At 35.3% G+C, this 24,266-nt stretch overlaps 2 protein-coding genes across 3 annotated transcripts in view; one reads left to right on the top strand and one right to left on the bottom strand.

Annotated features, from left to right (window-relative positions):
• The window catches only part of dachs (unconventional myosin-IXb-like dachs), a 96,896-nt gene that overhangs the window by 36,650 nt on the left and 35,980 nt on the right, over positions 1 to 24,266 (top strand). The window contains exon 1 of one of the 2 annotated variants that reach the window (XM_069047833.1): positions 9,617 to 10,046. The exons of the other annotated variant lie outside the window; for it this stretch is intronic. Coding sequence (XP_068903934.1) covers positions 9,956 to 10,046 — 91 coding nt within the window. The 5' untranslated portion in view covers positions 9,617 to 9,955. Of the gene's footprint in view, positions 1 to 9,616; positions 10,047 to 24,266 lie in introns of those variants that run through there. 2 annotated transcript variants of the gene reach the window in all.
• LOC138131174 (uncharacterized) lies at positions 5,712 to 8,517 on the bottom strand. The gene is made up of 2 exons (XM_069048014.1): positions 6,788 to 8,517; positions 5,712 to 6,226 (listed from the first exon to the last, which is right to left on the bottom strand). The coding sequence occupies exons 1-2, from the start codon at positions 7,284 to 7,286 to the stop codon at positions 5,712 to 5,714; spliced, it is 1,014 nt and encodes a 337-aa protein (XP_068904115.1). The 5' UTR covers positions 7,287 to 8,517.

The following is a 24,266-nucleotide window of genomic DNA, read 5'->3' as shown; positions in this document are numbered from 1 at the left end:
CTAACGTACAATAGCTACCAAACCAGCGCCATTACATTCTCTTTGCGTCTCAGCCGCCTCTACTTACTTCTACTCTCGCCAACAACTTTTACGATGACATATACTTGTAAGGAGTCGAGACAGCATGAAATCTGCATTCGTAATAGATAGAATATTATTAATCACCGGCTCCGCCTCTGTTCTCTCCACCAGTTGAAGAAAATTCAGCTCTAGCCTTTGCCCAGGAGAAACAATCAAAGTTCATTTGGATTTATAAATGTGCCCCACACAACTTTCCTTAACGGCTGCGTCGGATGCGAATTTGTACTTTAACGTGACCGCCGTGGGTATGGCATGGGCGCATGTTCACGTTATCTCTGGAAGCTGCCAGAGATGGTTTACTGGTGCGCCGCGTCTGGACGACGGACGTGGTGCTACGTAAATTCTAGCCTCTGACAACCCAGAAATTGCCATTTATTAATGAGGGTAATAATTAATCCTTGAATCAAAGTCCTTTTTTTGGTCGCAGGTCGAGGTACGGCGAGTTCTTGTAACCGACAGGAATAATGACCCGTAATTAGTTCCAGCCGCTGTTGTTGTGTAATATTCTTGCAGGAGTTTGTATTTACATATTATATTGTTTGTCAGAATTTGTTTTATGGTCGCGCTCGCACGGCACGAATCGATAAGTAACCAATGACATTTGCACGCACCGAAAGAACCCACAGATCGACGCACAATTAGACGGTAATTGCACAATGGATTTTTTCTTGTTGCCATATTGAAGATCAAGATTGCCTTGTATGTGTTGTGGAGAAAATTAAGGGGTCACTGGAAGAAGTAAGGTTGCTAGGCTTGTTGGTACCAACACTCGGTCCAAGGCTGCGCAAGATTTGATTTTTTACCGAGAACGATTAGTCAGTGGTCGCAAAGATTTTCCATGGAAGAAAAACACAGAGACAGTAATTGCTCTGTTCTGTTCGGTGGATTATTATGTGGTAAATTAATCGGGATTTTAAACGAAGCAATTAAAATTTTTCAAAAAGGAGTACTAGATTTAAATATTTTGATTCATTTTATTTGATACAGTTATGAAAATTATGCGCCACATATCGATGATTCTTTGAATAGTTATTTCAGCTGAGTACAATAAAAACCGGTTTGAAAAGTTGACTTCCGTGTTTTCTTAGATATGACGAAGAAATCTTGAAAAACAGTTTTGTAATGAATGGTCCAGCTCCGGATTCAAAAACTGAAACGGCTGTTTCCAAAATTATAAATGGAGTTTATAGTGATATTTTGAAATCACGATGATTTTTGTTGATAAATATGTAAAAAAGAAAAAATGAAAAAAAGATTTACCTATTCATAAAGCCACTTTGACAATTTCGAAATAAAAAAGTTTAAATAAATTAAACTGATTTATCTTCAAAGCAAAAATCGAAATATGTAATTATGGCTGGAGGTATCAGAGAAGATTAAAAAATAATAAAACGGAATTTATAAGAAAGATTGTAATATGTAATTTGAAAAAGGTGCTTAGAGTTTACTAGAAAATATTTCAAAAAGTTCGTTAAAAACCCAAAGTTGTGTTACGAGTTCAGAAAAGTGGAAGTTTATTATACGAGTATTTTATGGCAAGTTTAAGTACGAGCCTCAGCGAGTACTTAAATGCCATACGAGTCCAGTAAAATCACTTTTCTGACGAAGAGCGTATATGAGGTCGTACATACTATTTCATTTTGCATTTTAAGAATATTAAAATTTGTTCGTAAAAAATTTTGCGAATAACTTGAAAAACCTTAGTAGGTAGATTTTCATTAACATAGCAACCTGAGAGACATTTGAAAACGAATTTCAAAATGATGGATTTGAAAGGCGAAAATAACGCGGAAAATAACTCAACAGATATTTTAAATATTGCCCAAGAAGCTTCGTCAAACTGCTCGCTCGCTGTAAAATCCAAGGAAAGATACGAAAAACACAAAATGGTTGGTTGCTATGCTGTAAAGTGACCTATTACTGTACGATTTTGAGTACAGTAATATTGTTCATTACTGTATAAAATACGCAAATAGTAGTTTATTTGACGAGTTTGTGTGTAAATTGGGCCTTTTTTTGGCACGCGTGGGCCATTTTAAAACGCGAGTGAAACGAGCGTTTTAAAGGCCCACGAGTGCCAAAAAAGGCCCAATTTACAGACGAACGAGTTGAATACAACGTTTTTTTGTTCGACGAACCCCTTAAAGGCTCCAAATCGCTTAAAATCTTTAAAATTAGCTTGACGTTTCGTTTTGACAAGTTGTGACATTTATCAAAATCCGTTCACATAGGAGAAAATTCTCAAATTCTGACAGTGTCGAACAAAAAAATTATTTTTTCGAAATAAATTTTTTTGGATTGTATCCTATCAAATTGGAGATAAGTGTGTTGTTTTTAGCAAAATAAATTATACTGAATACTCTTGTTTTCAGAAGATTCTTCTTCTGTTTCTTTTTTGCTTCACAGAACAATTGATCAACAATAAAAATATATTAGAGTGACTAACAACGTTTTTTAGCTGCATACTCATTTTATATTCTCCAACCCCATACATTTTAATAAAAAAAATTAGAAATTATAGTACTTGTCAAATTTTGAACGTGCTGCTTTATACGTTGAATAAATTCGGAAAATTCTGAATGTCACATTTAGGTTAGGTTATTGTATATAATTTTAATAAACATGTAAAATTTCTTAGAATTTGGGATTTTTTTTTGTTGATTTTTTTAATGAAAACTTGAAGGAATTTTTTGAAAAAATTATTTACCTAGGAATAGACGTCTTGTTGAAAACAAACTAAGTATCTTACGTCACACTAGACTAAAAAAATATTTATAATTGGGTAATAATAATGAAGAAAACAAAATACAAGGTGATTTACGAGGAATAATGAGCCCGACGGAATAGAAAATGCAACCCGCAATTCATCAGGAGAAAAACCCGGACATTTATCGCTTCGATGTCCGGCTTTTTGTTGCAATGTATTGTGGGTTGCATTTTCTATTCCGTCGGGCTCATTATTCCTCGTAAATCACCCTGTATACCAAAAAAGACGAAACACATTCTGTTTGTCGTGGTAGATCTTTTTTTCTTATCAATGATACAGGGTCATTCTAAATGATTGTCCCATCGTAGTTGGCGTTGAAAACCCACACAAATTTTGAATGTGCCGCCTGCTTCGCAACGTTAGACAAACCCGTAGACAGATTTCCACTACCGCCAGGAGCGCCACCTATCGGCGATATTAGTCTCACTCATGTTATGAGGCTTGGGGCACATTCAACTACGTCACCAACGCTTACTGCGATGGGACAATCATTTATAACGACTCTGTATTATTAAACGTAAAATTTAATTTGACTTCCTCGTGACAAAATTTGGATTTTACTTGGAAACATTTTAAGAATTTTATTTCTCTGTCAGTGAAAGTTATATTCCGCCCAAAGCTAATTATTAATTTTCAACCCTTTCTAAGAGTATGTTTGCAAATTTTGTTTTATTGACAACTAATAATACTTTTTCTTTGCAATGTTTTGTCCAAGTTATAAACTATTCAAGTAATTTTTTCCATGGCAAATTAGTCCGTGCAACAACAGTCAGAACCAGTCCACAAATAAATAACTAACAATGACATCTATAACACCACAAACCTATAAAGGAATCGATAATTTATAATATAGCAAACCATTACTCTCTCTTCTAGTGATTTTTTTTTAATCTAGAGAGTGCATGCAGCTGTGTTTCTGTCTGTTAAATCTTTGTAGATTTTTACAATCATTTGAAAATTCAATTTAAACTCTTCTTTTTGAAATTTCCATTTTGTTTGTCATTATTATTTAATAAACTAGAGTAGGAAACATCAAAAAATTAGTGGATTAAAAATTGAGATAAATTTTCTGAGAACTGGCTAAATTACGAAAAAACATGCACCTTCTAGGTAATAAACTAAAATTAGGAAACATTTCAAATTCTCTGTCTAATCTGGGAAACTACTTTACATTTATGTGTTTTCTGCTTCCTCACTTAAACAGCAATTTGTAGTATAATAAAAAGAGATTCTTATCTGATGAAAATAATTTCAGTTAAAATGTGATCAAAATACCTATTGTCTGTCTCTATTTTGATCGCGTCGTTGTTTCGCAACACCACACGATAATTCGAATACAAAAATGTGAAATTACAATGATGTATTCATAGTCCGCCATCCATTCAAATGGTGTTATTAATATTAATGCAGTCGTAAACGCATCGTTTAATAACCTATCGCGGCATAGAAATCGTCCGATGGAAATTGATTAATCAGTCAACTCTTACAACGATTCGAATAGATCAGCCATTACGCAACGTAGTATCACAAACACACAGTGTCCCTTTTAATTACGGAGCCTCTCTTATATTTCTCTTTGATATTCCTCGATACCCCATTAGACATGATCTATTACGCACCATGATTTACAACATTTTAAACAACGCCATTATTAATGTCGCCTCTCCATATACGACCGTCGTCACCGTCGACGTGAAATGAAGAGAAAACCTGAAACTGAAGACATCGTGACGTGACACCGCAGCGCCATAAAAAAATACTGATTTTAATCAAATTGCTTTATTGTCCGGGTTTTTTCGACTCTTCTCGGAAACGTCTCCGGTTTGTGCCGCGTCGACTTCTGGCCAATAAAATCTCGGTTTGGGGAAATGCCGGACCGGATTCTGGATCTTCGTCCGGGACTGATAAACAATGTGAAATTAAAGTAACTGTAACGGCAGTGGAGGAATTTAATTTGCCCGGGGGCAGGGCATAATCAGATGCGTGTGGTCTAGTCTCAATTTAACACGACCATTGTGGAGCTACAGGGCGTGCCGTGTAATAAGAAGAGCACGTGGATGGACGCAGTTTCAAAAAATAATACAGTGATACATGATTTGCAATTTAAATGGTCCATTATGTTCGGACGCAATTGGAATTTTTCAATTAAGGACGGCGAGCGTGGGGACGTTGCCCGTTTTCGAAAATTCTTCAATACTCCTTCAATGTCTTCAGCTCTGTCTTTCTCTTAGAGATGTCTTCACCATTTACCCAACCTCGCAACAGTACAGTCTAATTAACCATCTGTAGTCGAATCACAGTCACGCAGCGCGCCGCATTTGGACCTCTTATATGCTCCTATTTGCTTCGTTCGCATTACAATGTAGCATTTTAGCAATATTTCTTTTTGGATCTTATAAAAATATTAGTACCACTGAATCAGGCACTGTTACTTCACCGCTTATTATAATTGTTCAACATTTTTGCCAAGTCGAATCATATAAACATGTCTATGGGAGTACCGGGTGTGGGTGTGGTGGCATTGTCTTGCTTCACAAGCTGATGCGCAACAATCAGATCGATTTTGAACATTTTGCCCAAAGCTGTTAGTTTGTGGGGCGGTACTGGCCTCAAATCGGCAGAAGTACCACTTTGTTTAAGGTTCTCTTCAGTGCAGCTGAAGATTTTAAAAAATCGAACGTAATTACAAATCCTTTCGTTGTTGGTTATTCTTGAGAAAGCTTCAAAGCTTTGTGAAGATTACAAAAAAGAGAAGAGTGATGAAAGCAGTTGAAATAGATGTTTTGGTACAAGGAAAGGACATGCTGTAGAAGGCAAATGGAGGATGAGTTTCGTTTTTAAACCAAAAAAGCTAACGTTGCTACTATTTCTGTTTATTATAATTGTTCATCATTTTTGCCATATTGAAACACATGAACATCTCCATAGGAACGCTGGACGTGGGTACATTAGTACTGTCTTGCATCACAGCTTGATCGGCAACAACTGGCTCCACGTTTTGTCCATTTTGTCCAGAACCTTCGGTACCCACCTCAGCCTGGTGTGGAATTCCAGTGGTACCACCTTGCCCAGCACCATTCACTTGACTGTAGATATTATCAATTTGAGTTCCAAAATTCTGCATGATATCAACCGGATTCGGTTGAATCGTCGTCGCCGTGGTTGGAAGAAAGTTGCTCACGACTTTATTGATTTGGTTGAGAGCACCTTGGAAGAACCCCGAAGGTGGCGTCGTCGATTGTGTCTCTTGCTGTGGTGCATTCTCCTGGTTTGAACCAGAGAAAGAGTTGATGACGTTGTGTATGAAATTGGTACGTTGGGTCGTTGTGGTCGTCGTGTCTGCCAGATTGTTGATGTTGGCTGCGACCTGTTGCGTTCCTGTAATTTTAATCGGTGAAAATCTCGACGATCTGATGGTTTATTAGAGAGAATGATTGTGGAAAAAGTTAGGCTTCTTATCGATCGTATGAAACTGTTTTTACGACGAAGAATTCGATTTGGTCTAACGATCTTCGTCTCATCAATTATTCATACAATTAAAACACAACCTCTGCTTAATTTTATAACTCTTAACAACTTCATTTAACAGAGGAGGATGCTTTCGTAATCACGCCAGACATCTGGTCGTACAGTGGGAAATGGTGTGGCCAAAAAACGCCACAAAATTCCAATCCACTCTGATCAGATAATCTTGATTGAATATTCAGAAATAAATTATAACGTGAAAAAAAAGACAATTGTTTCCAAAACTCTTGAATCTACATTATTTTTACAACAAAAAGAGAAGAAATAGAAGTACAACAGCTTGAATGGGAGAAGCCATACTACAAAAAAGAATATGGTGTAGCAAGATGAGAAGATGCAAAATTAGTACCATAACAGAAGAACAAAGAAAACTTCACCATAAACGGAATGAAATTGTAATCACTCTCTACTGACCTCCTGAGAATATCTGAGCGATGAAACCAGGACGTTGAATTTGCCGTTCATAATCCTTCTGAGCAACTGATCCTCGTTTCAACTTCGGCACAAAATTTTCAGTCAAATTTTGAAAACCATCTCTTATGGTCTGAACCGTGATATTATTTTGACCCGATGTATCCTTTTTGTATTTATCAAAAAATTCTTCTAACGTCTTATTGAGTCGCTTCCAATCTTGGTCGCTAGGTTTGGCGTTATCCACGTTGTCGGGAACCTTCTCGATGTCGCTCTTGATGGATTCCAGTCCGGATGAAATGATGTCTCTTGCCGCATCGACAACATCATTGCTCTTCACTTTTTCTTTGGCAGCATTCGGTTGTAACTGCGTTTCCGCTACGTTTCTGACATCACCGGCACTCGCGTAGACACCATCAGATAAATTTCGCAAAATATAAGCATGACAAACAACTTTTGAGAGGACCAAACAAACTAATAACGAACACGTCGCCGGTGTCATGTTTCCCAACACACTAAATTAATGACCTCTCGGCCAAGATTTTATACCACCTACTGCCTACCAGGCAATTAAAAAAATGTGTCATTCTGTTAGGACAACTGTTAATTAGTAAAAATCAAAACAGAGAGTGCCGTTTTTCGAAACCAGATCTTGTCCGATATGGACATGATCGACAGTCGACTAAGCTTTCGGGGCCATTTGCATAAGAGGCAAACTTGTAAACCTATCTCCCGTGGGAAATTTAATAATTTTCTGTCGGAGTTTGTGGGCCAAACGGCGTAACACAATATGGGACCGTCCAGATTACATCGGGCCTCATCTGTGCCAAATTATGGCGGTCCAGACCAAGAATAAAAACGGTGACAAGCTAATTTCGGCGAGAGGGTTCTCGTCTGAAGTTACAAACTTTCTCCATGTCAACGATCAACTAGGAAATTAGTCATGATTAATCCGAACAATTTTCGGTTGAGTGGCAAACACCATTACCGTTGTGTGTTTTTTTCTGTTGGTGGTCATTAGAGTCTGTTCGGTAGGAGGTTGGACACGAAAGACACAGCGCACCTCGGAAAGTCCTCGAGGTGTTGTAGCTTTCCTATTATAGTGGCTGCCAAAAAATTATTAACTGTAATTGGTCGCTTAATTGTAGGTGTCTGTACAAACTTTAATATCATAACAGTAATCTGAGAGGTTTTTATCGTTAATTTGAATAACTCCCAACCATCATTCAGGCTGTAAAAAATTAATGTTTGAGACTGTGTTCACGCCATAAAGGCCAGTGACGTGCACAAAGAAAAAACAATTATCTAGTAAAGGGCCTTCAAATAAATTTATATTTAGAGCAACCTATGGAAATTCAATTGTTTGCAACATTTTTCCAGCGTAGAAAATGACACAAGAAACGTCTAACATTTTAACGAAATAAAATTAGGTTAGAAAATATTTTTCATTTTTGTAGTGCATTCTCCCTATTCCCCCTCCACGGAATATGACAATATGAAATTGGGAAAAAGTTTACTATGTAACCTGTGTAACTCCCGAGAATAATTGATTACCTACAAAATTTACTTTATACTGTTAACAGAATTAGAATGTCGCCTACACCTACTCAAAAGATATATTTATTTGAAGGCCCGATGCTACTGATTAACTTGTTAAGGGGGTATTCTAGTGTAGAAATTTGAGAATACATTTTTTTCTAATACTTCCTCTTTACAAATAGGTGTCTGCAAACCCTTATTCGAAAATTCCGAAATTTGACATTAAAAAAAGTCATACAGGGTGACCTTGAAAATTGTGCAGATATTTTAACCAGTGATAGAACTCCACAATATGTGACGATTGAGCCAATAATGCCTTATACAAATGCTGATATTTTTCGAGAAAAAAGGGCTAAAAGTCACTGAATTTTTTGAAAAAATGGGTCAAAAAAATCATAGACTTTTTTGTTGTCATTTACTCAGAATTAAGTCACTTTAACAGGAACCTCAATATTAACCTCAATTTAAATCACAAATGGCTTTCACCAACCTAGAGAAAATCGATATGGTTTTGATCTATGGTGAAAAATCTTCTTAATGAAAATCAAGATTAAGAAATAATTACCAAATGGTTGGATAAATGCGACAGAAAAATGCTAGAACAGATTTTTTTATGAACAACTAAGCATATTCAAAAGAAGATCATAAAAATATAATTTTTCCTTGAAATTGGATATCAACAAAGTTTTATGCATAGGAGGTAACAGAATTTAATTTAGATTCAACTGAAGGATTGTTTTTAACAATAATTTCTTGATATTGTATTAATTAGCAGGTATGTTTGTGTAAGCCTAAATCATTTAAATTTAAACATCAATTGTTTAAATAATGAAATAATCAAATTATTAACGAAATAATAATAATTAAGCATCTCTACTTTTGTCAAATTTTTCCGGTGTCCATGATGTGCGAATAACAATGCTTCTTAGCGTGTTATTGAAACAACTTTTTATTGCTGCGTTCAAAAGTCTATTTTATTGGCGTGGAAGTGTCAATTTTTAAAAGGTGGAAAGGCACCAAACGGGCTTGACCTCTAACCCGCGCCTTGGGCGGGAAAAAACCGGCACGCCACTGAAAATACCCGTCCGATTTTTGAATCTTAGACCGAGATTAAGCACTAAGCAGGTAGTACCTTGCCGGACCTGCGCACACATCCAGTGCGAAGCACCGTCGAAAAAAGAAGCACAAGCGGAGCACCGGCGAAGATTTTAGTGCTGAAACCAGTTTGCAGCCCTCGCCTTTGATGAATGCAGCGAGTCTCGTGCTGACGCACCATCGAACTCTCCTAATTACCGCCGAAATGCAATAATAACAAAATGCCGAAAGCTCCGGATGGGGGGGCGGCCGCGCGGCGGAAGTCGCCCGGGGGCCGACGGCGGCGGCACCCGCGACGCCACTCGGTCCCGGCCGATGGAAAAAAGCGAAAGAGCCGCGGCTAGGTCCTTTGAGGCCTATGATATCCCGAAAAGCTGCGTACAGGTGTAGCACAGGTGAGCGGGGAGCATCACGTGAGCAGGTCGCAGGTAGCGGCCGTCATCCGAGCCAGTGCACCGAAGTCTTCGCGAGTGATTGTTGTTCGTGTTGTGGTGTGATGTCTGAAATATGGCCGGGCGCGCTTTCAGGCCCTGAAAGATGGCTACTCTAGGCCTCTCCAAGGTGTTCATTTTGGACAAATACTTCACGGAGCTGCAGAAGTTCTGGGAGACGGAGAAGAAGCTCCAAGGTGTGTTGCTTAAGAGATAAGCTCTCGTGTGGTGCTTTTGTGCTTAGGGTGGTTGCCTGAATTCAGGCGTTCGGCGAGTGCGCACCGACAGGTATCGGTTTTAAATTGCCGCCGACAGTGGGTGGCGGATTTGTGTCAACGGCGTCTTCCTCTTGTGCCACAAACTGATAGTAATGCAGAAAATCCAGTTCTTAATGAATCTATCGATTCATAATTGAGATGTTGCACGCACACCGCGTCCTCTCCCCGGTGCCTTCGATCTTAATTGGTTCAATTGGTCCACGAAGATGCGTTTTTACCAGAAAAAAAAAACATTTTCACTTAAACCACCCAGACATGTCATCTCCGGCACAACGTGCTTAAGCACTTTCGTTCAGCAACGTCTACATCAGCAAGCTTTTGTCGACAGAAGAAACAGAAACAAAAATACACTGTTTAACATTTTCCCCGTTTTCATAGTCTTCGCTTAATTAATTTTCAGAATTTCACAAATTTTGTTTACAAAAATATCTTCATATTGGTCGATCTTCGGCACTACCTCGGTGATTTCAACGAGCGATCACGACAAAAACCTGCTTTGGTTCTACTACAATGTAAATTTTTTCACTATTCATGCATCCAACAATCCAGATTTACATTCTGTTGCTTATGATGCACTTTTCATTCAAAATCTGGCAGTACCAATAGCTTGTTTAATATCGATTGTTGAAACTTGAAATTTTTATTAATCTTGTTAATTCTTGAGCAATAAAAAATGTCGGTTATATTGTTGAAATAAAAATCTCGGCACCATTAAAGTCCCTCCATAATGTTTTACAACACACTAACTACCAATACGAGGTACTGCGAACAACAATGAACTTGTCCATTTGTTGCCATCGTAATTGTTTTACGAGCCACATTTTTTTATTGTTTGTTTATGGACCATTTGTCCCAGTAATATCGCATCTCGTGTGCCATTTTCAAACCATTTGGCACATAAATTGTATGTTGTGTGCGACATTAAGAGAAGTCCCACAAAGTAACAAAAAAAAATTAAAAGGAGTAGTAGCTGCCAACAGCTGATGAAAAATATGATGTACGTCTTTGGAATATCAGATGAACAACTGAAGTGTGTTCACGTAAAAGAGAGTTTATTTTCGTTGGTAACACTGCACAGACAATGTTTGCGTTTTACATTTTTTCTGTAAACGGAATGTTTTCAAAAACAACAATTTAGGTAACGGTCATTTGGGGTCTTGGGACGCCATCTACTGTGGGTTCGCATGACAAGGTAACCTTGATGGAACAGATTAGATAATCGGGGACTGCAGGTATCCATTTGAGTCAACAACTGATTCACAAGATTTATTTATTTTTCAAATGGAAAATTTCAGACTGGTCAACATAATAACGGTCAAAAAGTTCTCGGAGGATTTTATTTCATTGGTTGTATAATTTATAAAAACAAATCTAAATCTTTGTAAGTCTTGATTTTATATAAAAACCAAAATTCATTATAAATGAAGCATTTAAAAAAATATTTTTGAAATCTGAAAGGACTAGAATTAGGAATCAATGTACCTATTGATTTTTTTAAAATCTGATTCAAAACAAAATAAATAGTAATTATTCAAATGTATTATTATTGATAATTACTGAATTTTTTATTAAACAGTACATTTTTTTAGATTGTAAGAAAAATTAAAATTAAACAAACTTGAAAGTTATTTTTAAACAAAAAAAAACTAAACTTAAATTTTATAATTACCAACGTAAATACTGAATTTAACAAATTATTGAAGCATATTTTTCTTTTCAAATGGGATATTTTTTTAAATGATCTAGAATATTTTTAAAATTATTAAAATAAACAATAAATGAATTATTAAAGTTTAATTATAATTAAAATGGTTTCATGATCGTTGAGTTCATATTTTTCCTGACAGTTAAGGTCTTGGATTTTCTCATGGGCTATGGGTCATATCTGCGCAAACGACGAATACCGGTCTCAAGTAGGCCCTACAAACCGGCCAGAAAACATCGTCAGTGTCGTCTCTCTCTCGACTACATGTAAAGTAGTCGAGGTTTTCAGTTTTCATTTACAGATTTTTCACTGGTTTATCGCTCCGCCTTGGCGCAGATATTTCCAAGGTCACAGCCCATGAGAGAATCCAACACCTTTACAACTACTATGCAGGCCCTATCATTAAAAAAATAAACAGCTTAACAAAGAAGCCGATAATGGACGTAAACAAACAGTTCTTTATTGGCGATTTATTTCTCTCTTCCAATTTTAACTGCGCTTAATAGTTATGTATTTGTATATCAAGGCTGCGAAATCATTCTTTACCGTACCGAGAGAAAAATTGTCGCCGAGGCCGCTTGCGGCCAAGACTGAACAATCTCGAGGATGTTAAAGGATTTCGCAGTGTACACAAGATTTTTTTGTGTTGTAATTACATGTTATGAAATGAACAAGTAAAATTTACTTCACTGTCAATAAATACATACAAATTCGGCTTATATGCCGCTATAAAAATGACATAAATAAAACAATTCAAAGCACGTTGCTTGTCAGTTTTAAACTACCGCTAAAGACAACATTTAAAAACAGGGCAAAAGGTCTCTGTTGAGCTGTTATTGATGTTAAAGTGCAACATAACGTTAGAGTTGTTCAGAAACAAATCCTGTTTTGTTATGGGACTTGAAACTTCCCAGGACATTTTAAATTTATTGTTAAACCTACTAAAGTATTTACCCCAAGTTTTGCGTCTACTTATTTGTTCGATTTATCCTGAATTGAAAATGTCTGGAACATGATCGAACACTTTCCGGATGCATTAGTAATGACTTCGACTAAGTATTTAGGAAACTTCGGACGAGACACCACACAACGACCTCGATCGTTAAATCGAAAATATGGATAAATAAACGCAAACACGACGCTCCGAGGCCACACCAATTTCTTCGATAAATTTAACATTGCGCCATCGCATTAATTTGTGGATAACAAGGTGGGAAAGCCGCCTTTTTCCGGACTTAGTGGTCGATTAACACTTTTAAACGCTGCCCACGCCGTCTAACAACTCCTCACCATCGGCACATTAATTACAGTTAGTTGGCTAGCACGCAGATCTTATTTTGACCGAAGCCATTAAAACCTTCATAAGTAGTAAATTCGCGCCGAAGCTGAATTACACTCCTTAAAAGCAATAAACGTGCACGCTTCACTTTTTTAAAAACCAATAAGAAACTGCCACCACCGAGTGCAGCTAGGGCAGTAACGATCATTTTTGCGAGCGGAGTTGAAGTTTATTGCATGGGTGCGTATTCTCAGTACGGCAACCACTTTTATTACGTGTGAATTTTTGCGTGCATTGCCACATTTTTTTCTGTTTCGTTTGAGCGGTTCCGGTGTCGGCAAATTCACCTCCGAGCTTTGTCCCTAAATTGGCGCCAATACGTTCTGTTTACGAGCCAGTTTCGCATCCTGAAACTTTTCGACTTTACGATATGAAGAAAAATTGGCGGAACCGATCAGGATTACACACTCGGAAAGTTTCGGTGCCATTTGTTGGTCGGAAGTTCAGCGCTTACTCTTGTTCCCAGTTGTTGCCAGGATGTTGATGGTTTCACTGCATGAATTATGCACAGTTATGACCTTGCGACTGAAAGGTCGGAGAGAGAGCTTTCTAAATTTCAAGCGCGCCTGAAACGGTCTTCGCTAACTCAATCAAAGGGTGGTAATTGTTGCTCAAAAATTGGGTAGCTTTGGAGCAAGTTTGGAATTTAATTGGTGCTTTGTTGACGGGAATGCAAAAGACGGATATCGACTGAAATTTTTCGAACAGAATTTTCCAACTTAGCATACCGACAAGATCTGATTTGAATAATAGACTTCGCTCGCAAATTCGTCAATCTAAATTTAGCGATCGCAAATGATCAATACAATTTTCTTTGAGTCTTTTAGATTCTTTGAATCCGACAATTTTGTTCCGATGCTCGAAAACTAGAAATTCATCAAACTGACAACTTTTTACTTAAATTAAAAATAATTTTTCATCGACTGTTAAAAATATAAAATACAGGGTGTCCCAAAATTGCCGTACAAACTGCTTATTACCTAATCGAGGATGCTTAAATGTACATGAAAAAAATATGGAAAAAATGTTTCCGACAATAATTATTTTTATTATTATTATTATTAACGGTAATTCAATATAAACAAAGATATATTCGTACATCATTACCTTGCAATGTTACCGTAGTGGATTTAAAATATTTTTTTCGATTTCCAAAGCTTCTAAATTCTCTATTATGCAGGATTTAATATTGGTAGTGAGTGATCTTGTACTTTGTGATAATATGTATAGTTTTCCCATTTATAATTTGGTTTTACTACCAGCCCTGTTGTAAGGGTGTTAAATACCCCGACAATAGGCAACTACCGCCATAAATCCTAGGACTGTAAAAGAAGGTCTGTTGTCTGAGCAGGTTACAATATCTTCACTATCGCCAAAACCACAACCCCAGCCCCTAATAATTACAATTGCACTGCCATAAAACCAAATTATAAATGGGAAAACTATACGATTAGAGGTAGCTGTCATGACAATTTCATACATATATTTCAAAATAATTGACGTGTTAAGTGCCACTTTCAAAGACCGCCAAATCAGCAAATAAGTTCAATAGAATTTTTTAAACATTTTTCTGGCGTTTACAGTAATCTCTTCTACACCGTAGTGCACCGTTAGTACGCCATTTTTGGGACACACCTGTATATTATTTACAATCATATTTCACTATGACGTTATGCAAATACATACATGCAGCGAAATAGCCGAATCATAAAGTTGCATTGAAGTTGTCTCGTGATTTTGGCTTTAGAAACGTCAAATTTTAGATTTGTGTTTTAATATTGATTTATTATTAATTGCAGTCTTAGAAAAAATATTGCTTGGAACATAATTGTACATTATTCAACGAGCGGGTAATGATGGCTATCACTCGTGAGGATGCTTTTGTGTCCGAGCCGAAGGCGAGTGACGTAATTCATCCGAGTGATTATCCGCGAGTAGAATACTATACTTTTTCTACGATTATGATTCTGGAAATTATTTTCCTTATTTATTAGGTATTCTCGTTTCCACGACAATCGTACAAAATGCAAGCTCTTTATTGGATATTTATTGTAGAATGAAATGTCACAAAAGCTGGAAGAAACGACACAACAAATTAACAAATACATATTTTAAACGGGTTTTCAATTGTACTAATTACAATTTATCTCCACGTTTCCGAAATAAATTCCAACTGTGCTGATAAATTCTCCGCATAAATGCCAAAGTTAATCTATTACATACAATATTCATGAAAATGATTTGATCCCCTGAAAGCAAAACGTGAAGCTGCGGCGTGGACCGAGCAAACGAAGTGATTGTCAGAATTTTCGAAGGGAATTATCTCAATAAAGTTATTTATTGTCGATAACCTGTATATTTCATGTGTACACACTCATCTATTGTCGGATACCGTCATCTATTGGATATAGAGTTACGAAGTTGTTAAGTACACAAGAAAATCAATAACAATTTGAGTTTAAGCAATTATTGACTTTCCTGTTTATCTTGGCATAATACATTAAAAATCAACAAAGTTTCCAGATACTTCTCCACCTTCGCACTAAAAACTCAATTCGACAAAGCTTCAAAGCTCGATCAGATAAAGGATGTAGCTTTCTTCTGAAAACTAAATTTAAAATCCTCACTTTCTATTCAAATATAAACATCATTAGTCATTACGTTTCGGGAGGGCAATTAGGTACTATATTTACTACTGTTCGAAACAGTGCTTTGTGTAAGACATTTCTCGAAACGACACAACTTCCCACAACAATTTTCCCGGGGAGGATGTGTGGGAGCAGAAGTTCGGCGAGCTTAATGGAAGACTTTTTACAGTGTCCGTCCCTTGTCAAGAACATATTTGCATTAGACAACGAACTCCTGACGCATTTATTAGCGAGGCTTGCTGATCGAAAATTATCACGGGATCTTCTTGCGAGTGCAACAACACTCCCCAACATATGCAGGCTGCATTACGATTTAATCACAATTCAATTATTTGTGCAGGTATTAGATTTACGAGGTAGTTACGCAACAAATTATAGTGCTCTCGCTTCATGTAAATATTGTCCTTTAATCAAAATGTTTACTAGACAATAATTGTTCAAATAAAACCGTCGGAACTGTGTCACAGATTTCTGTGCGTCGCTTGGTGTACGTAGTGTTAATTTAGAAGTTATTGCAAGAATGGAATTTTAATTGGTTCGATCTTGTGGAATTGTAACAGAGTGGAAAAAACACACCTACATACATGAATGGGACACGATCGTATCGAAACGAGGTTCGATTTCAGATAAATTGCTCCACATCGGTTCACAATTATCACAAATTGTCTGGATTACACGCTTATTGATTTACGATCGATTAATTATTATCGACGGGGGGATTTTTTCGTGCAAGTAACGGAATGTGCGGTCAAGGAACTCGAATTTGTTCATTATCTACATGAATTTGGGGATTTGGTGTCGTAATTATTTCCAGTCTGACACATGCGTTGTGCGAAAATAGCTGTAATTGCATGTTCGAACCCAAAAACGTCAAGAGCAAAATAAATATTTGGCCGATAAAAAAGAACTAAATGTTGTGTAAATGTTAAGACTATTACAGCTGAATGCAAATAATTTATTCTAAAACGAAAAACTAGATTGTTTGGGACTACATATCTAAAAATTGCGTTCCTTGAGTTGGTCACGTCAAATTTGGTATCGGTACATGGTCGAATTTTTAGAATTTCATTCTGCTGCAATTAACAAAGTGATTTTATCATGTACGGCATAACATAACTGCAAAAACAAAATAACTAATATCACAGAACTAATTAAGTGTGATGCAATCCAAACACACCAACACACCACAGTTCACTACACATTAATTATCAATAAAACCATTTAATTATTAACTATTAACAATTTTTATTCATTTAAAATAAGAGGTGGTTCTCCAAATATGTTCCGGCAATGGATTTTGACATTAAAAAAAATATTATGTTATAACCTTGGTAGTGCTTGAATTCTTTATGAAAAATTTTCCGATCTCTCGATTGCTTTTATTGTTGTGGAAATAAGTGCTAGTCACCGACAAGTGTTGAAAAGCGAGGGGAAATTTAGAAAAACCAATACATGGTAACAGTGATTGAAAAATATTTTTCTTCAAATGTCAGTAAAATATGATATTATACTGCTGGATTGATAATAAATAAAGTGTCAGTTAATTGCCACGACGAGCTGACGAGCGGCAGATAAAGTTATTATCTCCGATGACGAGCGGCAGATAAAGTAAACTAGCTAAATCATTTGAAATTCCTAACTCAAATTTTAACAACTTCGTTTCTGAATCTGACATATTGAAAGCTGAAGTGAACAAATACGATTTAATCAAGAAACTTGTCCATAATTGCAAAACATATGCACTTACTTACAAAGACTATCCAAAACTTGTTGACAGATCAATATATTTTTTTTTAATTCGGATTTTCCTCACTATTCATAGTCATAGTAACGTTTTCCAAAACGAGCTACATTAATTTATTTATCAGTCTACCCAATCTTCGTTTTAAGAAAAAATAGTATATGTTATTCGGAGCAAAAATGGTTTGTAGCCTCAGCACATAAAACTTCATTTTTGCTCCTAATAAGATATGTACTATTTTGCATGACCTTCGTATAATATTTTTTAGCCCGTGAAAAGAAGGAGCAAAGTAGCCCTTTGAGAGTAAAAGCACAGTCGACCGATCTACTGTGTCTTGTTTTGCTGTGTCTTTTTAAATATATTTCTTTTACGATTAAATGGCTAAATGCAGTAGGTCGAGCAAAAAAATAGCACATTTTCCATGGGACCAAAATGCCTTTTCATCCATCGTGTAATTATTGCGCTCGCTGTGCTCGTGCAATAAATTTCACTCGGAACGAAAAGAGGCACTTCAATTCCTCCTCAAATACGATGCTGCTGTAGTAGACTTCCAGTATTAAAGGTTATTGAAATATGAAATTCATATCCTAAAACCCACCCTTAAAATTTAAATTAATTTTAACAAGAATGAAACCGTTTTGTGAGATCGTGTATGTTTTAATTATTATTTAATATTTTTCTCAATTACTAAATCCGCCCGCAACAGTGATGGGTGCAAATTAAAAAAAACATCTGTCGAGTTACGAGCAGATTACGAACCATTCGGTATGCACAGTTGGTCATTATCTTGATGCAAAATTTCGTTTATCACTATTTCTAGCTCTCATTTATTTAATAAAGGATTTATTGAGGAAGTTTATAATTAAAACTGTATTCTGTAATTTTAGTTGTTAAATATGTAATTGCAACAAACCACACTGATTGGTGTAACAGCTGTGCAAAGAGTTTTTCACCAAATTAATTTTATCTAAATTAGAAAATTATAATCGTACAATGTTGACACAATGATTGTGGTGGCTTTTGTACAAATCATATTGTACCCAATAAAAAACTAGTTTAGAGCAGAATCGCAGTATCCAGGGCAAATACCGTGAGATCGAAAAAAAAATCGAGTTGGCTGTGATCAAGATTTTCAGTTGGCAATTCGTTAAAATTTCAATTATCAATCAAGTCAGTCTTAAAAGTTAGTTTAGTGATTTTGAAAATGTTGAAATCTTGATTTTCATAAAGGCGTGCATTATGTGTGACCTGTCGGTTGTAAAAGAATCATGAGATGCTCCAATCGTATTTACGTGTAAATGTTCGAAATGTCTGCCTTTAGCTTCCAAACATAATGTTACTCTCTTCGTTTCATGTTTTCAAATGACCTTCGCAAGTAATGCAGTAATTACTTGCATTGATTCGGGAATTGTGCTTCAACGCCAACTGAAGTGTATTAATCATGGCCATCTCCATTTTTTTTATTTTCGATCGCACGGTATTTGATAACACTGGTCTACTCCATAAACATTTGTACTTATTTAAATTGTTGTTAAATTTTTGTCTGATTCTTAAAACAAAGCAATTTTCTCAAAATAGGGTGGAAAATGGAAACGCTTAACGAGCCCAAGATACCAGCATAAACGGAATTTCAACAAATTAGAAATTCAAACTGAGTTTTTCCTCCAAAACTTCAACTCGTTAAAGTTTCTAAGACCAATGAGACTCTGATAACTACGATAAATTTCCATTTTACGACGCTCTCCACACCTATTGCAGCTCTAACTTCATTTCCCAAGGACTCGGCTGTCATCTTCGAACCCATCACTCGTCCCCAATCAAAAACTTTTCAACTTTGCCGTCCGTCATCTTCAACTCGGTTTTATATTAATTTTTGCGCAACTTAGTTTGATTAGATCAGGAAAGTTGTCCTGTTTGGTGCGTCCGCGGCGGATTTATTGCTCGACCCCGCAGGACCCATTCCTTAACCCGAGACGACTACGTGTTGATGTCCCCGAGAAGCGCGCAACTCGACGGAGTCGTGACTGCTCAACAACAATTCCATTGTCTTCCTCTGGCTTATGATTTTATCGGGCAGCTGAAATTAAAATCCGCACTTCTCGCGGTCCCACTTTGAACTAGAATCGCGATATTTGTGCACAGAGTCTGGAGGAAGAGCGAGACTCCATCAAGATGAAATGTTAAGTCTCCCATGGTTAGCGAGTTAATTACCCCAAGACAGGCTTGTAATTACGACCGACCTATCCAAGAGGCAAAGCTTTAAATTACACATGCAGTTTGAATGCTGCTCACAAACCCTTCATCTTCGGTAATTGCGCGTGCTGTTCTTCATGATTAACTGTACATCTGTGACGTATGCGTAAGTACCACTCGTCCTTGGATCGAGGCTCGCAATTAAAATCATTAAAGAATATATATAGCAATGATCAGGCGAAATTGAGCGACGATTCGTCCTTTCACTTCGTACGCCGAACGGATTGTTTATTACTTGTTTGAAAAGGCTCAGCTGGAGCCCTTCCTGGTACAAATATTAATTTGTAGTAGCGACACAAGTCGAGTTTCTTATCAATATCCTATATAAAGCTCGGTAACGAGATTGGAAGCAAAATATAAAGCACTGTTTGTTTATTTTATTTGAGAAGAATGCTTCGTCTGAGGAACTAGAATTAAAATAAGTAAAAAGAAAGTACACAGAGCTTTTACTGCTCATTTCTTAGTTGCTGCAATGTCGCTTGTTAGTACTGCAACGTAACATTTTATCGTGGTTTTAAAATTATAATTCCATGGGATAGGATGATGGGACTTGAAGAAAATAATAAGACGGAGACATGAAAATACGAGATAATTATACAAGAGAATACAAGGAGGAATAAACAAGTTGACTCAATTATTTGAGCATCCTAAGACATCCCGTCTGTCCTTTCGAAGGGTCTGAGTTGCCGCGTCGCCTTTTCTGCTATTTCCGCATTTCTTATTCGTATTCTGTGCGGTTCCTCCAGGAAAATTTATGTATTCCATCCGGTTTTATTCTAAGATGACTCACATTAATGCGGCTATTATTGAACGTTATTATGGCAATTCACAAATTTAAATTCCGATCCAACAAAATTTCAAATTCATAATAAATCATAACGTTTAATTAAAATTGAAAGATTGATTTTTTTTATTTATCGAAGCGAATAACATTCGTGAGTATCATAATATTATTCTTTTACTTTACAACTCTTCGATTTATACACTGTCCGTTCCCTTCCTTCTCTCTCAATTGCTCTCAACTTTTGAACGTTCCTGCATCTTTCCCCTATTTATTTTTTTACACTTTCTGTCATCTTCTTTTTCATTTTCAGTACTCTTTTTAAACAAGTTGTTTCTCTCAACATGCACAACTATTTATACATTTAATTTCTTAAATCCCACAGTTGCATGTCGGAGATTTTTCTTCGCTTTCTCCTTAAATTCTCCTTTATTTTTCCGCATCCTCCAACTTGCTATTTCCTCGTATAATCCCAATAAACATCCAATTTTTACGAGTGTTAAAAAACTGTATTATATTTCACCATTTTTAATGCGTACAAAAAAGTAAAAAACATGAGAAAAAAGTGCCCTATCCTGTCATTATTTCACCTTGGCATTACGCCAATACATCCACCGAAATAGCTGTATCATAAGAACGCACAGTACTCCTTTATACACTTGTTGCATACATACTATCCCACCTCCACCCGGCGGCACGGCAATTTTGCCGGAGTACATACACTATTACGGATATTACTATCAAGTAATAGTGCAGTGCTTATCAACATAATTACCGGCGTCTCGCCTCCGCATTTTGACTTTTTTGTGTATTATGTTCTGTGTCAATGTTAAGGAACTTCCTAACGATGTGACATGAGTATAATAATATACCTTTTTGAATTTCAACTACCAATGTGTTATCTAAATCCAGAATTTTTAAATTTTTAAAAAGAGATTGCGGTACTATTCCCGTTGCTGAAATTACAAGTGGTAAAATCGAAATTTTTTCTAAACACCAAAGATTTCTCATAGCAACGGAGAGCTCTAAATATTTATTAATTTTTGTGTTATATGTCTGTGTTATATTGTGTGAATTTGGAACAGCTATATCTAAAAGATATGCTTGCTTTTGTTGTTTATTTAAAATTATAATGTCTGGTCTGTTATGCTTAATATGAATGTCAGTTAAAATTGTTCTATCAAAATATAACTTGTAACTGTCATTTTCCAAACAACTTTCTGGTGTATAACTATGTATAATGTGGTTGTGTATTCTTTAATAAATTGAATTTAACAGCTAAATTCATGTGTATAATTTTAGCGAATATATCGTGACGTTTTTTATATTCGCTTTGAGCCAAAACGGTGCAAGAAGAAATGATGTGTTCAATTGTTTCCCCTTCAGTTCCGCATATCCTACATTTATCAATTATCAATTGTAAACCACGTATGTGTTTTTTATAATTTCTTGTATTTATAACACGATCTTGTATTGCAAATATAAAACCCTCCGTCTCAGGGTGAATATTTGATTTCTTAAGCCATGCATGAGAGGCCTGAATATTAACTTCTGGTTGTTCCAGTTCTTTAAAGTATCTCCCATGTAAAGACTTCTGTTTTATATTTGCTATAGTGTCAGGTATATTTGGCTTAACAATATCTGAAATTATATTATCACTTAAATTTAAAGGTGTGTAGCCTTTATCGGCTGAAACCAAAGCATTAAAAAAGGTGTTATCACGAGCTCTATTGAGGAAATAATTTTTTAGTGAAGCAATTTGATTTTTTAGCAGTATTTCTAGATTTGAAAAACCCCTACCACCGTTTTCGCGTGGTAAATTAAATCTTTCAATAGCAGATTTAGGATAGTGTTTACTAAATTTGGTAAAAAGAACTCTAGTTTTAATGTTTATGTTCTGTAAATTAGTTTTGGACCATTTTATAACACCGAAAGAATAGGTCAGTAATGGAACAGCATATGTATTAACTGCTTTAATTAAATTATTACCGTTTAATTTTGATTTTAAAATAGATTTAATTCTTAAATAAAATTGCTTTTCTAAATTTTCTTTTATAATTGAGTGTTGAATATGATTTGATTGATTAATACCTAAATATTTATAAAATTCTCCTTTATTTAAATTTTTAATGATTTCTCCTTCTTGAGTTATATATTCTAAATGTTCGTAATGACCGCGACATATTGATTGCATTTTACACTTATCAATACCAAAACTCATCCCAATATCATTTGAGAAATTTTCAGTTATTGTTAGTAAAGATAAAATGTGATTCTTTTTGATGCATAAAGTTTTATGTCATCCATATAAAGAAGGTGATTTAATTTGGATAGTGTGGTATTATTAAGTCTAATATTGAAACCATATCCAGTGCTATTTAATAGATTTGTCAAAGGATTAATGGCTAGACAAAACCATAAAGGACTTAAAGAATCTCCTTGATAAATTCCCCGTTTAATTTGAATAGGCTCGGATTTTAATTTAGTACATATTGTTTATTGATAAATTTAAAGTAGTTCTCCAAAATGTCATAACATGAGATAAAAAGTTAATCAAATCCAAATTAATTTTATAAATTTTTTGTAGTCCATGAATGCGGTATAAATATTTCTATTATTTTTTCTAGCTTGTTCCATTATTACCGTATCTATTATGAGTTGTTCTTTACAACCAAAACACTCTTTAACACAACCTTTTTGTTCTTCATTAAGTATATTTAATTTTTGACAATGGTCGTAAATTATTACTTTAATGCAAGATGTCATAATTTTATAAATTGTAGGTAGACATGTGATTGGCCTATATTTTGATGGATTTTTAGTATCGGAATCTTTTGGTTTCAGATATGTTATACCATGGGCCAAAAACTCTAGAAATGTGTTAGGTTCCCTAATAAATCCGTTAAAGTGATCAAGTAAGCATTTATGAATACAAGTAAATTTTTTTAACCAAAAGTTATGAATTTGGTCACCTCCAGGGGATTTCCAGTTATGTGAACTATTAATATTTTTAACTAAAATTTCAAGGCTAATTTGAATATGATGTCGATTATTACTATCTGGTATATCATTTTCTAAATGAGGAATCCAATCTGCCTGATTATTAAATTGAACTTCATTTGACCATATGTTTGATCAGAATTCTTTAATTTCGTTTATATTTGGTGTACCGTTATTAGTTTCAGTTTTATTATCTGTTAAATTTTTGTAAAACAACTTCTCATTATTTCTAAATAGTTTGTTTTCAAATTTCCGTTGTTTATTATTTTTATATCTTTTGAGTCGTTTAGAATAAATATTTAACTTCTGTAATAAAGTGTCTTTGATTTCTATTAATGTTTTATTATATTAATTATATTTTAAACAATGTATTCGGTTGTTATTTAAAATGGATTGAATACAATTATTTAGATGATTAGAATTTATACCCTTTAAATATTGAGTTATTCTAGCTAAATCTCGTTTATTTAGTCTTTGTTCCCATTTTGGTAATTCTTTCGCTTTTATATTATTTGTCTGGTCAATTTCTTTTGATCCATTTAATCTGATAATTGTTAAAGCTCCACTATATATAATACTGTGTAATTTTTTAAAACTTGTCGTGTTATTTACAAATTTAGGTAAAATGAATTGATTTAAAATTTCAATCATTGCAAAGAATTTTTTGGAACT

Source organism: Tenebrio molitor, chromosome 1 (genome assembly GCF_963966145.1).
Source record: "Tenebrio molitor chromosome 1, icTenMoli1.1, whole genome shotgun sequence".
Taxonomy (NCBI): Eukaryota; Metazoa; Arthropoda; class Insecta; order Coleoptera; family Tenebrionidae; genus Tenebrio; species Tenebrio molitor.
This window is presented reverse-complemented; position numbering and strand designations above follow the sequence as displayed.

Excerpts from the sequence above, each read along its gene's own strand:
- LOC138131174 (XM_069048014.1), bottom strand. The coding sequence starts at position 7,286 with ATGACACCGGCGACGTGTTCGTTATTAGTTTGTTTGGTCCTCTCAAAA. Across the intron at positions 6,227-6,787 it reads CGCTCAGATATTCTCAGGAG|GAACGCAACAGGTCGCAGCC; the intron begins GTCAGTAGAGAG and ends TTAAAATTACAG.